General features: G+C 35.3%; 3 protein-coding genes across 3 annotated transcripts; 1 reads left to right on the top strand and 2 right to left on the bottom strand.

Moving 5' to 3' along the window:
• Window positions 1-590: 590 nt before the first annotated feature.
• TwdlF (TweedleF) lies at window positions 591-1,912 on the bottom strand. Its single transcript, XM_014235130.3, has 2 exons — window positions 1,889-1,912; window positions 591-1,797 (listed from the first exon to the last, which is right to left on the bottom strand). The coding sequence occupies exons 1-2, from the start codon at window positions 1,910-1,912 to the stop codon at window positions 721-723; spliced, it is 1,101 nt and encodes a 366-aa protein (XP_014090605.2). The 3' UTR covers window positions 591-720.
• Window positions 1,913-12,579: 10,667 nt separating this feature from the next.
• Window positions 12,580-14,404, top strand: LOC106617742 (uncharacterized). The gene is made up of 2 exons (XM_014235129.3): window positions 12,580-12,657; window positions 12,986-14,404. Exons 1-2 carry the CDS (start codon window positions 12,640-12,642, stop codon window positions 14,300-14,302), a joined length of 1,335 nt encoding a protein of 444 aa, XP_014090604.2. The 5' UTR covers window positions 12,580-12,639; the 3' UTR covers window positions 14,303-14,404.
• Window positions 14,405-15,920: 1,516 nt separating this feature from the next.
• On the bottom strand, window positions 15,921-16,863 carry LOC106617755 (uncharacterized). The gene is made up of 2 exons (XM_014235141.3): window positions 16,828-16,863; window positions 15,921-16,755 (listed from the first exon to the last, which is right to left on the bottom strand). Exons 1-2 carry the CDS (start codon window positions 16,840-16,842, stop codon window positions 16,048-16,050), a joined length of 723 nt encoding a protein of 240 aa, XP_014090616.2. The 5' UTR covers window positions 16,843-16,863; the 3' UTR covers window positions 15,921-16,047.
• Window positions 16,864-17,066: the final 203 nt, after the last annotated feature.

Raw genomic sequence — 17,066 nt, 5'->3', positions numbered from 1 at the left:
AAAGAAGCACGAAATTAAATAAGCGAAAATATAAGGTAAAATGGTTTTGGTCTTAACTATGTTTGTATAGATCGGACGGTAAATAATTCTTCGGAAAAATTTTTGAATCTGAAACGTCCTTAAAATTGAATCAAAACTGGAAAGCTACAATAGATAATTACACACTTATGCAAAACAATTGTGTGTATATTCAAAAAGACCAATCGAGAAAACATTGACCCAAATGGCTTCTTCGTTGGCTGTGGAAAATCTTACAAAATTACAAAGGTAACGGGTGCTTGTGTGCAAGACCACTTTTAGTGAACCTAACTCTATATTTTAAGAAGAGTTTCAGGTTAAACATTTCCTCATTCCTCTTAAGGTATTACGCAACTCTCTTGAGAGAAAAAGCCAGAGTAGCGATATAAAAAGAGATAAGGTTCTTCTGAGCTGTGGTGGATTAAAAAAAATTGTTTGAAAATGCAAACGACTGAATTATAAATTCAAAAAATATTTTGGTTTATTTCATTAAATAAATTAATACAAACTATTTATGTGTAAAAGGCGTATGAATGATACGATTTGAAGAGCTCGTATAATTCAGAAGATTCAGAGGAAAATGGAAGCCATAATAGATTGTGTAGATTGAAAAATACATGAATAAGCCAGCGATGATGTGAGTGTCTTAAATACTATTAACTAAATTATTTTGTAAAATTCTCTGAGTTCCAATGAACTCGTTTACTTCTTCTTGATAGGCAAGTATTTGTTGGTGGGCAAATTATAGTTGCCAGCCGATTGGAAGTTCTGCTGCACGAAAGACGACTGTTGCTGGCCAATGTTGCCACCCAAGTTCAGTGAGCCACCTGAGACGGAAGTAAGGGGAGCAATACCTTCATCGGAAATGTGTGTAGAACCGCCAAGAGCATCGTATTGAGCTTGGATTTCCTGTTGGGCGCGTAGAGCCTCCTCCTGAGTCTTGTACTTGATGAAGTACACTTCGGGTTTGTGTGTTTTCTGATCACCTTGAGCCTGTTGCAATTGCTGTTGCACCTCAGTCAAGTCGGGTTTCTTCGACAACACATAGATAACGGTCTTCTCTTCGTTAGCATTCTGGGCATGCTTCAAAGCAGCGCCGGCCAATTTGATATTGTGTGTGGGTGCCTTGATGAAGACGATGCGATAGTTTTTGCGTACTGGTGCATTATCCAATTGTTGACCCAGCAAAGTCTCTTCCTGATCATCGGGTGCTGAGTGTATGTAAATATCCTTGGTGATGATGGCAGTCTGTGGACGTGGTTGCTGGAATGATTGGAAGTTCTGTTGGAAACCACCTTGACCGCCGAAGGGGAGGCCGAAAGCACCGCCGCCTAATTGTTGTTGTGGTTGTGCAGCACCGAATTGTGCCTGCTGTTGTACTACTTGTTGTTGCAAAAATTGTTGCTGGTGGTTCTGTGAGATTGATGACACACCAGCGCTTTGTGGCGGTGGAAAATAGGCTTTTTCTGGTGCCGCTTGTGGTAATGGCAATTGAATCTCTTGTGGTGATGGTGGTTGCAATGGAATCGATGGCGATGGATTGAATGTTTGCAATGGTGGTGATTGGATCGGCGAGTAGAGTACATTTGGTTTTTGTGGTGATGGTGACGAAATGGGACCGGAAAGAGGTGTATCTGGACCTGCTTGCGGTACTGAATGATGATGATGGTGAAGATGCTGATGACTTACAGCTGGTACACCGGGTGCAGATGGTCCAACTTGTGGTTGTTGATACTTGTAGCCTGGTTGTGCGCTGACCACGGCGAGTACGGTGAAATACTATGTGGTGAAAAATTGTTTATTTATTAAAGTTTGACGTTATAGGTGATAATAAGTTCATAGGCTGATCCTTTCTTATCTTTAAACCTACCAATGGTAAACTAATTGCCTTCATATTTGAGTATTTTTTGTTAATTTTTTTCGCTGTGATCCTACTCGCTTTCTCTGACAAGTTCAAATGCTTGACTGATACCTAACCCTGAACCAGTTAATGCTTTTATAGCTGGGGAACCAAATGGTAATCGAAATCTTTCTCAGCAAACTGAATCAATTCGCATTCGAATTAATTCACCAATCTGAAGCTGCTTCACATCCGTTATTACCGTTATGCGCATACGCAGCACGGCCGTGTGACCTTTACATGTATCACCGAAAATCGTCACATAACCGTGATTATCACATCGTGGAATCGACCACTCAACCGGTCCCCTATTCCATTTTAAAATGCATCCCACTTAGCATAAGGTCGTTCGCTGGCATCACTTTAATCGATTATCTAACAAGCCAAGCCAGCGTTAGCTCGCCACTCGCAGACGCGCCTTCGCACCCTGAAACTGTAAAATTGTAAACCTTCTTTTCAGTTTGGGGCAAGTTTTTTTTCTCTATTTTCGTCGCCGAATTATGAAATTGTTAAAGTTGTGTCACTTATGGTTAATTTAATGCAAAATTGATATTATTATTGTTATTTTATAGTCTTCGTAAAATCTTTTTAATATAAACACAAAGCTGAGGAGACAAAAGATCCAAAAGCGCAACGCAACAAGCGCCTCAACAGTTGGTATTTGAATAATTCTAATTTGCATATTGCCATTCATTTATTTTCACTTTTCCTGTTTGACCGTCTGCTTTGGCGTGAAATCAGCGCTGTTCCCGCTACAAATGCTTAAAAAGGTTTAGTTGGCCATTAGCCATGTTAACAGCTATTAAACATGACCCTCATAAATATCACAACAACAAAATAAAAAGTGAAGCTACCAAAACATAACTGCGCAACATCACTTGCTACGCTCTTTCGCTCTCTCTTTCTCTTTTCGATTCACTCAACAACAAGCTGCACAACATTTGAAGTTCAGCAACATGTTGCTAGTTACATACTGCAACATCGTGCTCTATGCCATGGTTGAGGATTATTAAAATCTGTGTAGAACTAAAAATTATGTGCAACGGTTTCGTTATGTTTAAATAAAAATTGTAGTGTTTATTATTAAGAAATATTGGGTTAAAGAAAGTCATTAAATGTTATATTAATGCGGTTTTCAGTATTTGTACTGAATAAATGATAGAGATATTTTATATAATTTCAAACCAAATATCTCTGTCATTTTGTTACTTTTGTTGAACTACTATATTTCGGTAAACAAATATTTAAGTGGCAATTTGCCAGAACTTTGATTTTAAAGTTGTGATTGTCTTAACTTTTATGTTAAGATAACTTGCTCTAACATATCGACGTTGAAGATAAATCGAATACATTTTCAAATATCTGAATTCCATTCTCTAGTATTTCGAATATTCCAATCTATGAAGGAATTTGACACATGCTTCTGAACTAATATTACCTGTATATTGTTTACCAATTGAACTTCATGAACGAAAATTGTCGCCTTTGGCCCTTAGAAACACCATAGTGAATTATGCGCGATAATACCACTTTTCTGCTCGCCAGGCCTCTTTTTGCAAATAATTTGCGAGCAAAAGTAACAAAGTTATGCATTTGAATTCAATACAAGAGAGTATGGATTGCCACATTAAAATTATATACCGCCTTCGATTTTGCTTCGCCTGTGGTTTGTTCGTTTCGCTAATTACTTTTAATTTAATTTTTTAGCTTCATTGTTTTAATTACTTCTGCATCTGACACAAAGGATATTTATTGGTTTGGTATAAGTCATTTATAACTTATGCGGTATCCATGCTAAAGAGTTGAAATAAAACCTGTATTTATTCAAGAAATATAAAATTAGTCATAAAGTGAGAATCAACTGTTAGCTTGTACCACTCAAATAAGATACGAAAATATATCCAATATTTTATCAGAAAATTAGTATGGATTTATTTGGTTGAAAGCCTAAGCCGCTAAGCCATCTTTATATGCTCTCATAGATCTTATAACCGAGCCTAAGAAAAGAAGAGTAAAAGACCAACCGCTTAATATAGCGATTTGAATTCAGACATTAAGCTCGACCGAAATGTGTTTGGTCTCTCTTTAGTAGTTTATTAAGGATAATATTAAGTTTCTACATTTTTTTAGAACTCACTCATTTATAAAGAATATTATTAATATAGTTAGTTTTATTTGAATATTTTTCTTACAAAAAATAATTTCATTTTTTTTAATATTTTAAGCAGGTATTTTTTTAACTAATAAAATTTTTTTGCCATATTTAATGTGCAGCATATCACTATGCAGCTTGCATTTTTAAGCTGTCAATTCAGTGACACACCGTACAAGACAATTTGATTTAATATCACATTTAAATTTATATTGTCATTGAAATTGAACCGGATTTTAACGATATAACGCATAATAAAGATGAACTATTAAACAAGATTTTTAGGTTAAGTACCAAGCATAATGCATCATTTTATGAATTTAAATATAGAAATTAACATAAAAATATTTATCGCAATCGTTCATAGTTACAATATTGATTTATGGATTTTTAAATTATTTTTACGAAATTTTTTTCATATCAACAAACACTTCAATAAGCCTAGTAATACAAAATTTCAACCTAAAAATTTTTGAAGGCAGCATTTCAATATATAGTAGTATTCCGAAATAACGAGTATTCGTTTAAACGAAAACCGCTTATAACGCACAAGCAAAGACAACATGAAGAAGACATATATAAAAAGGATTGAAAAATAAATAAAATAGTGGTGAAAACAGAATACCAAACAGGACATGAAAAACATTCAAATAAAACAATTATTATAATAATGTTTCTTTATGTTTTGTATTTCTTTTCCTTTTCAACTAGGTACAAAAGCAGGCTAATTTTGTTGAAGAGATGATCTACCTACAAGTACAATTTATAAAACTTTTTGACAGAACTTCAGGAAGAAGTCATCAAATGTAATCGTATTCCAACGAAGCAAAGGACGATTCAAAATTTTTTTACATAGCTATAGAAACTTATATTACTGATATACATACAAATATTTTGTTCTCATTAATTTGCTTTTTTAGAACATTAAACACTTCTTTTGAGGTAACATGCATAATTGCTTTGAATTGTGGCCTGACAAATAATGTGTTCGTTATTTCGGAACACTAATGTACGAACACTACTAATTACATTGAAAACAAGTTATCAATAAACAAACTAAATTGATTAAATATTATAATTACTGTGTTGAAACGCAAGCACCAAATGACTGATGAACAAATCCAATTAAACAATTAAGCCACCACTTGTACTTACAAAGCATACCAATAGCTTACAAATGCTCACTGGTATTTCTCAATTTAATTTAAAACAACAACAGTGCAGCTCATTTGAATACTAACAAGGCAACTGGACATTTGTCAAAAACTTATGATTAGCTAAATTATTTTATTTCCCTTCATTGTACAACAACACCGTCATAAAAATATTTTGGTAACTTAATCACCAGATGGGTTATCTGGCGAGCCACCAAAGACGTGTGTGGCCTGGCGTTGTCCTGATGGAACACAATTCGGCCTCTGTTGATCAAAGATGGCCTCTTCTGGATGAGTGCTGCCTTCAAGCGGTCCAGTTGTTGGCAGTAGAGGGCCGAATTGGGCGTTTGGCCATAGGGGAGGAGCTCGCAGTAGATGATTCCTTGCCCATCCCACCAAACACACAGCAAAACCTTCCTGGCAGTCAATCAGATCTTGGCCACCATCTGGGCCGCTTCCCCGAGCTTTGACCACGACCGTTTGCGCTCGATGTTGTCATAAGTGACCCAATTTTCATCGCCAGTCACAATCCGCTTCAGAAACGGGTCGATTTTGTTGCGATTCTGCAGCGATTTGCAAATTGAAATTCGGTCCATCATTGCGTTAGTTCGTCTGACACCCAAACATCGAGCTCCTTTTTGAATCCAAAGTTATGCAAATGGTTCCAAACGGTTTTCTGGCTTATCTTTAGTTCCTCATAAATAAGTGCTCACGTGACGGTCTGTTTCCACTATTTCCATGATTTTATCGCAATTTTCGACGACAGGCCTCCCGACGCGTGGTACATTTTTGACATCGAAATTACCGGAACGGAACCTAGCAAATGACTTTTGTGCTACACGTTCGTTTACAGTATCGGGCCCATAAACTAAATTAATGTTTTCAGCCGCTTTGGCTGCTTTTTCGCTTTGATCGAAGAAAAATTGTAAAATATAGCGAATTTTCTCTTTGTTGGTGTCCATCTTTGACGAGCGCTCACAACGAACTGAGTAAATCAATCGAAAAACTGTCAAAAACAAACTTTTAGCGCAAATAAACACGTCTTCAGCGCCGTATAGTATGACATGATGCGACACGTAACACTAGTACTGTGGACAATAACGCCATCTCATAGATAAAAACCGAACGAACTTTTTACTTGACCCAATATTAAAGGTTTTAATAATAATCTGCTGAAATTTTTAAGACGTGGAATTTCAATTGATATGCAGTGTCACACAAAAACCTCTATATAACCGTAGGAACTACGTAACTCTGCTATTTATGGTAAATTGTAAATGGATTGAAGGAAACTTACTTTTGTAATCGTTATCGATAATTTTTCAATGCGTCTTATCGATTTTTTTTTTATGTCCTGTACTAATGCAATTGGAAAATATTGCATATGAGACTCTTAGCGATTTGGCTAACCATATGTGTATTCATTCTTAAACTTACAATGTTCTCTTTGAAGATGATAAAAGAAAGGAAAGGAAATTAATATTAGACAAAGAATTTAAAAATTAGACCTTTTTGGAGCACTCTCTGTTGCTCAACAGTAAACGAAACTCTGGAAGACTGTTATCGAGTTCGGATTTCAGAGACCAATAAAAACCTTTGAAATTTATTATCGCTTATCCCAACGGTTGATCACATCGGGTACTTCTGAACTGAGAATCATAACCGGTAAATATGATTTCAAACCAACAAATTAAAAAAATGTATAAACATATATTTTTGTATTAAGATTTCCACAAAGTTTGTAGCACCCAGAAGGAAATGTCTAAGACTAAGGGAATTCTAAAATTAACATTTCACTGGTTTGGAGAGTCCAATTGTCAACATTTTTTTACTATGTTGATATACATGAACCCGCAGTACGGTACAATTTTCAGCTGTAATCATTGCTGTCTGTTGCAGCTGCTAAAGTTAGACGTGTTTTTATGAATTTGGCGATTTTCGTTTGTTAAAATAAATGGATCAAAGAATTTGTTGCTAGCGTCCATATTCGCCAGCCATGGCTGCGTGTGACTTTTTCTTATTTTTAAAAATAAAAAAAAACTTAAAGGGCCGTCGTTTTACAAGCATAGATGATTAGGTTGGTTGAAAAGTTAGTTGGTCTCACCAAGAAATAGCTGGAAAGAAAAAACTGCCATGATCCTAAATTGAAACAAGAACGTTTACAGTGGACTGAAATTGGTTGTTCAGCTGCAAAGAAGGTGAAGTCACAATGAAGATTGCTCAGCTGAAGAAAGGTAAAAAAATTAACGTTGAATATTATTGCAGACTTTTGGATAAAAAAATTCGTGATAAAAGACCTGGTTTGCACCACAAAAAATCAGTTTTCTTCAAGACAATGCACCTGCTCACAAAGGTGTTTTAACACTGACAAAATTGAGCGAATTAAAATACGAATTGCTTGAGCGTCCACCGTATTCACCTGAAAAAATTCCTTAGGAAAAAGCGTTTTTCGTCGAATGAAGAAGCTATTACAGCCGGATACGGGTATTTTGCAGAGCTGCCGGAAAATCATTATACTTGTAGGGATGGCATAAAATTATTGGAGGATCATTGGAATAAGTGTATTGAAGTTAATTGACATTAAATTGAATAAAAAAATTTATTAGGTACCAAACACAATATTTTTTTAATTTCGAGCGCAGAAACATGTAAGTGCACATCGCTGAAAGAGCTAAAGGCTTTTACCAAAAATCGAATTTGAGAAGAGTTTTGACGATAAGCAGAAGTGCTGGCATAAGTGCACAATATCGATGGCGACGGAAACCTTTAATGCAGACAAAGGAATACATTTTTTTTCCAAAAAACGTAAATTCCCGTTATTTTTTTAACACGCTATATATAAATAATCAGCGTGACTTACTGGGTCGATTTAGCCATACAAACTCATCGACCAAAATCAAAATAAATATATATTTTTACCCCTTTATACTAGAAGAAATGCACTTACAAAGGGTAATATAGTTTCAGTGCCGCCGAAGAAAACGTTTTTTCTTGTTTTGTAATGAATTCTGCACCATCATTTCCCATCTCCCAACTCCGATGACCACCACTGTTAACTTAGTCATCAGTTTAACTTACTGCCACCTGTTAACTTTGACATCGAATTATACAATACAATAACTACGAACATATCGATTGGTATTAGAGTCATCTCGATAATCAATAAAAAGATCATAAATATGTATTTAATTTCATTTGAATTACAATACGAACAACAAGTGACCAACAAATGGCCAACAATGAGTCTTTGTTGGCCTACAAAACAATAGCGAAAGCCAAATAAAAATCAACAGCGTATAAAAATAATCTTTAAGCGGATTTATACAATTTATACATGATTTCATGCAAATACATACGATGGGCTTGCGAGATTCACAAATCGTTATCATAATTTCAGTGCTGTCGACGCAAACTGCACAGGGCAGATATTTATCTATTCATTCAAAACGACTATTTTATTATGCTCAACTGTCTTGTTATCAACAATGTTTTTGCTATTGTTGCTCTTTTGTATGTGGCACCACTGCTTAGTAGGTGCAATTTTTATTACTTTATTTTTTATTGTCCATAAATATTTAGCATAAAATGACAATCGATTTGGTGTGCTTTGACAATTTGCAAAAACAAACATAAAGAAACCTCAGAAAATATAAAAAAAACCCAAATATGTTTAGAAATGCAAATGAAATGACGACAAGAGCACAGAATGAGGGAGCATTGCACAGCAGGGTTGAACATTTAAATTGTGAATTTAATTGTCTGTTTGGCGCCATTTGACAGCTGTGCACCACACTAATGACAACTGACATTTATCGTTTGCAGGAATTTCAGGGCTAATCAAGATTATGTCATACGAAAATACACTGTTTCGCCAGTGAGAGGCGGGCACAGTAAGCAAATATCTCCGCTTGCCTATATCTAGGACAGACAAAAATTATTATATTTTGCAATTAAAAAAATGGAAAAAATATATATAATTAAAAAAAAAAAAAGAAATTGTGAAAATAATTTAATGAACTCGTAGTGATGCAATAAGGGATGCTTTATATATACATTTATGTATAATTAATAAATTTATAATGATAAGTTATAGTATACCTATGTTTATCTCTTCGTTAACCTATCATCGTCCACCACTTTTTGCAGACCCTAAAAAACTATTAATCCATTCAAATGACAATCCAATTTATTTTGTTTTACACCTACGTATGTAAATATATAGGCATGTTGCCACACAGCCAGCTACCATATTACGATATTTTTAAAAAACGCTTAATCGATCTTCACTACTACTTAATTATGTTTAGATCATTTAAACGCATTCGATGGAGTGCGAACGCATTATGTATGAATTCATCAAAAACGCTCATAAATTGTACTGCCTTTTCTTCTTAGAAATACACAATTCAACGCTGTGAGCTTATGCAAATGATGTTGACCAGATGTAACTTGAGTATGTTTGTAAGCGACGACATACAGAGGCGTCCGTGGTAACTCGGAATATGAACAAAATTTAGTTTGCTTCACTACTTTATGCTGCGGCTTGAGTTAAATGCCATTAGACTATATTACTTCACAATATATACAAAAATCCATCTAAAACTAGAAAAAAACGTTGAGTACAAAGAAGTTTTTGTTATATGGATATGTATTTATATGTTGTGCTTCCTAGATATCAAATATAAGGTTATCTGTACTTACGACAGATTTTATACCGAAATATCAAAAATTACTCGATTTATATTAATATTAATACCACAGGGTAGTCTTACTGTAGTCAAAAAAATCCAGCATTTAGCATCTTTTTTCCGAATATAATGATGTGTAAGATATCACAACACAATTTGGTGGCCATGTTTTATTTGATATAAATTCTCTGATGCTTAAACTGAGTGAAATGAAATCACGCATTTAACTTACAGGGATATCTGTAAGTTATGTTGATTTTAACATAGATATCGAAATCAAGAAGATATAGTAATGAGGCTAAATGAGTAATCTATATATAGTAATATAAATTAATAAGATACCGGATATGTTTTTAATTGACTGTCAAAATCATCTAAAGTTTTGGAAACATCACATTCTTTAATTTCTACAAATTGCGCGGTATAGTATTTGTATTTTTTATAGTATAAACACCATATTTTAAGTTTGTCAGCTTTGCCAGCTGTAGCTGTCATAAGAACTAAGCGATCAAAATCAAGCTCTTGTATGGAAAACTTTTTTATTTCTCAAGATATCTTCACGAAACGAAATTTAGCATACAACATTGACCTAGGCAACACTACCATCTCCATACTGTAGCTGTCATATATTAATATGGTTGCTATAAACAATGCACTTAGCAAGGTTATTATAGCTTCGTTGCAGCCGAAGTTTTTATATATTTCAGGTAAATAATAAATTTCAAATTAACTAAATTAAAATATTTTAATTGGAGTTAACCGATAATTAAATATATTGTATTACTATATACAATATATATTAATATACATATATTATTATTATAACTATATATAAACTGAAATTAAACGGAATATATATAATTATTCTATATTATATATTTTATTTATATTATTTGCAAAGCATGGTAATAGTTTTGTACCCCATTGCGAACGCCTCTGTTCACAATAACCAATAAAGTTCAATAAAAGTTGTTATACAAAACTACAAAACATGCGATATTAAATTAACATAAAATATAATCGAATATAAATAAAATCGACAGGGTAAATCATTTCCAAACATTAAGCCAATAAACAAGCCAAACAGTGTTCAAAAGTTGTGTTTATCAGCTATAAAAATATATATACCATGAAAATATGCGCTGGAAGAAATGCGTGACCGAACAATTTTAAAAAATAAGACTACAATCCTTTGTCAATTTAATTATTAGAAAAAATATTGAAATAAGGAAATTTAGATTTCGTGTAAATTTGTTGCAACCCTGTATTGATTACGAATTATAACAAAAATTTAAGAAATACTGGATTATTGTTCTAAATTTTTTTAAAATTATATTCACAAATTTAACAAAAATGTATTTAACATATTTGGAGTAAGAAACCCTTCATTATCTTTGTCTTGACTGTTTACATGGCTCTGCCAGCTGAGAAAAAAACTGTTTCATGTTGTTACCTACAGCTGGTACGACATGAAAAATTTTCAAAGTCGAGATATCCGCATTTACTATAATATCGTGACGTTATATATTTTGGTGGTGTCGTCTGTTTTACTCGAGCCCTTCCCAATACAATTGTATGTTTTCTAGGCATTAAATCATGAACGTTACACAACTTCCTCGACGGAACCATATGTTTATGAAACCATTATTTTTGGATGAAATTGGAGAATTTATATAGAATGATCCCATTTAGGTCAAATATGCACCGTTTAGTAATTGCATAATGATAGTCTCAATGAAAATCTAGCCCCTATTGGCAAAAAACTGAGACAGTCGATTTTCACTGAGGCAAATTTTTCACCAGCAAAATCATTCGCGTTAGACGGAAACAGGCGGTAGTCAGTTAGCACCAGATCCGTACTACAAAGTAAGCTCCTGGAGCTTGTGGCGAGTCACTAGCGATGTATGCATCTGTGACATCAAAATTATCGGTACAAAATTGAGTTGTTAAAAGAATGTGTTTGCACAATTTATTCAATCCTGCTCCACTGTAAGCATCTACAGATGTTATCGAAAGTGTTGCTGTTAATATTTATCCGCTCAGCAGGGGTCGCGCGTCATTTGTTTAAGAAGATCTACAGTCATACATACAAACAAAATTATTACTTATTATGCATTTGGTTAAGTGGAGTTTAAGCTACGTTTGGTTATTCACGTCAACACCCGCTCATGCTGCTAATTCGCTACAAATTGCTAAGACGCCGAGTTTGGATTAGCAGCTAGCTACTTCTTCACCTTCCAGCAAATGCTCTTTCTGGGTTGGATTAAAAAATTGTGCCAAATTATAGTTTTCTGTTTTTGATCATAAAATTTCTTTTGCCCTCAGTAGATACCCATATGGAGACATATGAACATATGTATATTTATGTATAATCTCTACATTTTTGAGTATATGTATGTATGTACATATGTGTGTAGGCACAAATAAAGCACAAAAATTATGTGAAATAAAAATGTATGCATTTTGACGTTCACCAGTAATGCTCTTTGATCACTCGGAGATCGTAAACTTTGTTTTTGTAGTTAATGGTGTTTTTTAGTTTTTGAATTTTTATGATGTTGGCTGTGATTGGGTCTGCATTACTATCGCTTTATCGTTACATACCGTGTTTCCCTAATTTGGCGACATATAAAAAGTGCACTTTTGTCTCTTTTGATTAACAGTTACATTTCAAATTTCACATTGTAAAGACTTAGGGAGGGAGACTTACGAATATCAAAAAACTCGATGATGCGTTTGTTAGTGGTGAGTATGAAAATTGTTTTAATAATTTAGAAATTTTTGTGTTGTTGTTGTAAAGATAATGCTCATGAGATTTTTACAAACTGAAGTCAAGTGAATATCATAAAATTGTAAATTTATTAAACAAAATAAATAAATTTTTGGGTTTCCTTCTTATAACAATGAAAAAAAAAATTATAAAAATTATAATAACAATAATAAAATTAAAAGTAATTATTAAATAAATATTAAACTCTAAGCAATTAAACCAAAAAAATAAAAAAAAACATTTCTCACAATCTTAGTCGCAAACAGTTAACTAATATATTTTCGAACCGTTTCAATTTTGCAGTTTTTACTATTTGTAGGGGTGGCGCTGGCGGCGCCACAAGGCTACAACTATCAATTAAATTACGCTCCCAATAATGGCGGGGCCTTGACATATTCACAAGTACAGATACTACAGCAGTTCGCTAGTCAACATGAACAATCAGTCGTACAAAAACAAACCGCAAACATTTCGGAGCAACAAGCTCCTGTTCAGACTCATAATATTGCACCAGCTGGAGGCTCGCAATTCGCCAATCAGTTAATACAACTAGCAAGCCACGGACAACAACAGCAACAAATACCGCAATCACAGGGGGTTTCAGAGGTGTCACAGTCTCAGTCCCAACCACAAGCCCTGCCCGTGCCACAACCTCTCGCTCTACCGCAACCACAACCTCAAGTCCAGCCACAGATACAATCTCCGCTGCCAGTTCAACAACAGTTGCAAATTTCGGCACTGCCACAACCTCAACCCGAGCCTTTGCCACAAGTTCAAGAAGAGTCACAACCTCAAACTCAATTTTTGCCTCAGGCTCAATACCAACCAGACCCGCAGTCTCTGCCTCAATCTCAGCAACAAATTAAACCGCAATTTTTCCAACAGTCTCAACCCCAACCTCAATTTGTACAGCAGGTTCAACCCACGGTGCAGCTACAGCCACAGCCACAACTTTTACTGCATCCACAACCGCAACCCCAACTCTCACTACAGTCTCAACCCGAATCACAAGAACAACAATCATCCGCCCCTCAGCCCTTGCCACAGCCAGCTCAATCGATACATTTACAGCAGGCATCTGCACTCCTTCGCGCACCCGAACCCGCATACTACAACAAGGAGTACTACTATCTTTCTGCACCTCAGGAAAACTATGAACTCCCATATAACTTCAATGATCAATTAAACAAAATAAAAAAGAATCTTCGCGTTGTTTTCATCAAAGCGCCGGAACAGAACGGCCTTACAAAAGCAGCCTTGCAGTTGGTGAAGGACAGCCAGCAACCAGAGACGGCCATTTACGTGCTAACGAAGCAACATAGTGCCGCTGAATTGGCTAAGAAATTACAACAATTACCCGCCTCAGCAAAACAAAAACCCGAAGTGATATTCATCAAGTATCGCACGCGTCAGGAGGCTGAGCATGCGCAGCGTACTATTCAATCGCAATACGAATCGCTCAATGGACCCAATCACTTCAATTTCGAAAACGTTGTGCCAACGCATAATTTTATTAAATCCCAGGCAGCCATAGAGCCACGCCAGCGCTTGACGGAGAATAATGCCGTTACAAATGCGGCTACATCGTCGCCACTCAACTATCTCCCGCCTGCGGAGTGAAGTATTTCATTTTTATTTGGTAATTAATTTATGTGTGTAAATATAATATATGTGTTTTTGTTGTACGCTTAGATTTAATAAAAGTCTTATAATTAATTTAAATTATAGGGTTTACATATATTTTTATGGAGTAAAGCAAACTGTTTAAAATTTAATATGAAAATCAAAACGAAATAACGCCTAACCGAAAGCGAACCCACATCAGCATTCCACGATTCACTGAAGTCTTTGCCATCCAAGCTCAGCAATTACTTTCAGATTGGTAGTTATCCCTTCTCAACCAGCTGAAGACGCCTTCGCGTATGCTCTGCATTGTGTATATTCCCCTTCACTTATTTTCTGAAGATAAGATCTCGCGTTAGGTGGGCACCGTGATGACCTACCACGTCACTCGATCTTTCTTAAACGAAGAAGCCTTTTGGTCTACTTACCACACACACTACCCTAAAGTGGTGATTCAGGACCAAAGGTACTCCTCAAGCATCATTGTTTCAATAACCCTCTTGAAGCAATAATGAAAACTGTTCCCGGCCTTACCAGAGCGTACCAAATCATCTGCGTTTTCGTTCTTCATATACCAAATGAGATTTCATGTTGGTTCAGCGCTACGCCGCTTTGATATTCGCAAGAATGTTACTACACTTTCTGTTTAAACCAGTAGCCCACTTGGGCTCTTGCTCTTGTGCCTACTTCACATTCTGACGCTTAGGTGAACACAACGACTTCTATACTATAACCCACCAATGGTCCATTATTCTCCCTTTAGGTAAAGAGTAAATATTGTATTTGTTTAATTTCCTCCGTTGTCTCTTAGACGTGATTAAATCTGATGCGACGTTCGTAGTCACGTTTCCTTTATTTCATTGACCTCAAATTTCTTGCCTCCACAAGCAAGTTGGCCGTCGCTTAAAGAGTAACTAATAAAATCATCTCACACAATCATTTTATTACATTCATTGTAGCCTGAAAAATTGTGAAACTGCTAAACAAATTATTTTGAAATAACTCAGTTTGCGTAAGACGATAACATAGCTGTAAACTGAAAGAGTGTGAAGAAAACTTTATTGAAGCAATAGTTATGGATGATATTGTCACTGTTAAGAGTGGAAATTATATCATATTATTTACTTACGACTTTTAGTCTGGAAAAGAAATATTTACATCGTTTGTTTAATATACTTTTTTCATGCCTATATACTTCAAGTACTTATATGTCATACATAAAATTATATGATCAATACCAAATTTATTATTATTTATAAATCTCTTTCTTTTATATGTATGTGACAAAATATGTCATGAGAGAACTTGAGCACTTTTTGACAATAAATTCGACATCCATTTAGTTTTTCAAAGTCTTCGCATAGCATATTGAATACCAGGAACTACACAAATTCTACATAAATCAGCACGCCTACACTGAATCATATAACTTTTAGCTTTTCTAAATGGCTATCATTTACGAATATTTGACTTAAATTTGGATCAATTAGGCTGGGGATAGCAAAATATTTTGGAAACAACTACCAACTAAGTTTATATTATAGTTGTATATAACAATGTGTATCGAAGTCCGTTGCAATAAAAATTTATTAATTTTAAATTGGTATTCTTAAACATATATTTTTGCAATTATGAAGAAACTTATACATTTAGCTAACAAGGAACATCAGGACTAAATTAATATTTAACAAATTGTTTGATAAATCCACATCATTATACGCTATAATATATCGGTGAACTTATTAAACTTTGTTTGGTGGCAGATAAGCTCCCTCCACACTACCAATTGGTTGATGAGCAGCAGGAGCGGCTGGCTTTGTGGCGAAATCCAAAACTGGCGCCACACCACTATTGTAGCTGCTAGTATTACCACCCAAATTATCGTATTGTGACTGAATAGCATGCTTGGCATGCTCAGCATCAGCTGGTGTTCTGTATTTGACGAAGTGTACTTCTGGTTTGTAAGCGCTACGATGATTGATTGAGTTCAGTTTGTTAGCCAAATCGCCGATGTCAGCTTGTTTGTTCAGCACATAGATAGCGGTGCGTTCCTCAACAGCCGATTTAGCCAATAACTGCAAAGCGGCATTCTCGAGTCCAGAGTTCTGTGGTCCCTTAACGAAGATAACACGCAAGTTTTTCTTCAACGAATTAGCGATGTCACCGGCATAACCGATATCATTGAATTCATTCTCGGGTGCAGTGTAGCTGAAAAATTCCTTGTTAACCTCTGGAACTGGAGCCGGAGCGCTGTAACTGGGACTGGCAATAGCTTGGGCAACAAAACTGGGTCCACTTAGCGCTTGACCAGCATAACTGGGACCAGCAAGAGCTTGTCCGCCAAGCACGGGACCACCAACAAAACCACCAGCAAGCGCTGGACCATTGTTGCTCTCATAGTTGTAGCCAAGGCCAGCGGCATACGCAGCAGAGATGACAGAGCACAGGATCTGCAAAGTGATAAGAAAGCGCATGAGTTAATTTCATTCGGAAATACGGCGTGTCAAACTTGAAAGTCTTACCAAAAATGCACGCATTTTGCAGATAGTATTAAGCTTGATTGACTGTATCGGTTTGCAGTTCAGTTGCTTTCTGTTGGTCTAAGCAAAACTGCAGCTAAATTTATACAAGAAATATTTCAGTACAAAAACGCGAAGTATTTTCGAATGCAATAAAAATGTTTACCGTCCAAATTTACCAATTGAAACAAAACTAATATTAATAATAACTACGTGTCCTATCGAAAATGCCAAAATTCTCT

The sequence above is a fragment of the Bactrocera oleae genome, chromosome 2 (genome assembly GCF_042242935.1).
Source record: "Bactrocera oleae isolate idBacOlea1 chromosome 2, idBacOlea1, whole genome shotgun sequence".
Classification (NCBI taxonomy): Eukaryota; Metazoa; Arthropoda; class Insecta; order Diptera; family Tephritidae; genus Bactrocera; species Bactrocera oleae.
The sequence above is the reverse complement of the archived record's forward strand: the minus strand, read 5'-3'. Positions and strand labels throughout refer to the sequence as shown.

Coding starts and splice junctions, on each gene's coding strand:
- TwdlF (XM_014235130.3), bottom strand. CDS start 1,912: ATGAAGGCAATTAGTTTACCATTG. Junction 1,798..1,888: donor AGGCAATTAGTTTACCATTG/GTAGGTTTAAAG, acceptor TTCACCACATAG/TATTTCACCGTACTCGCCGT.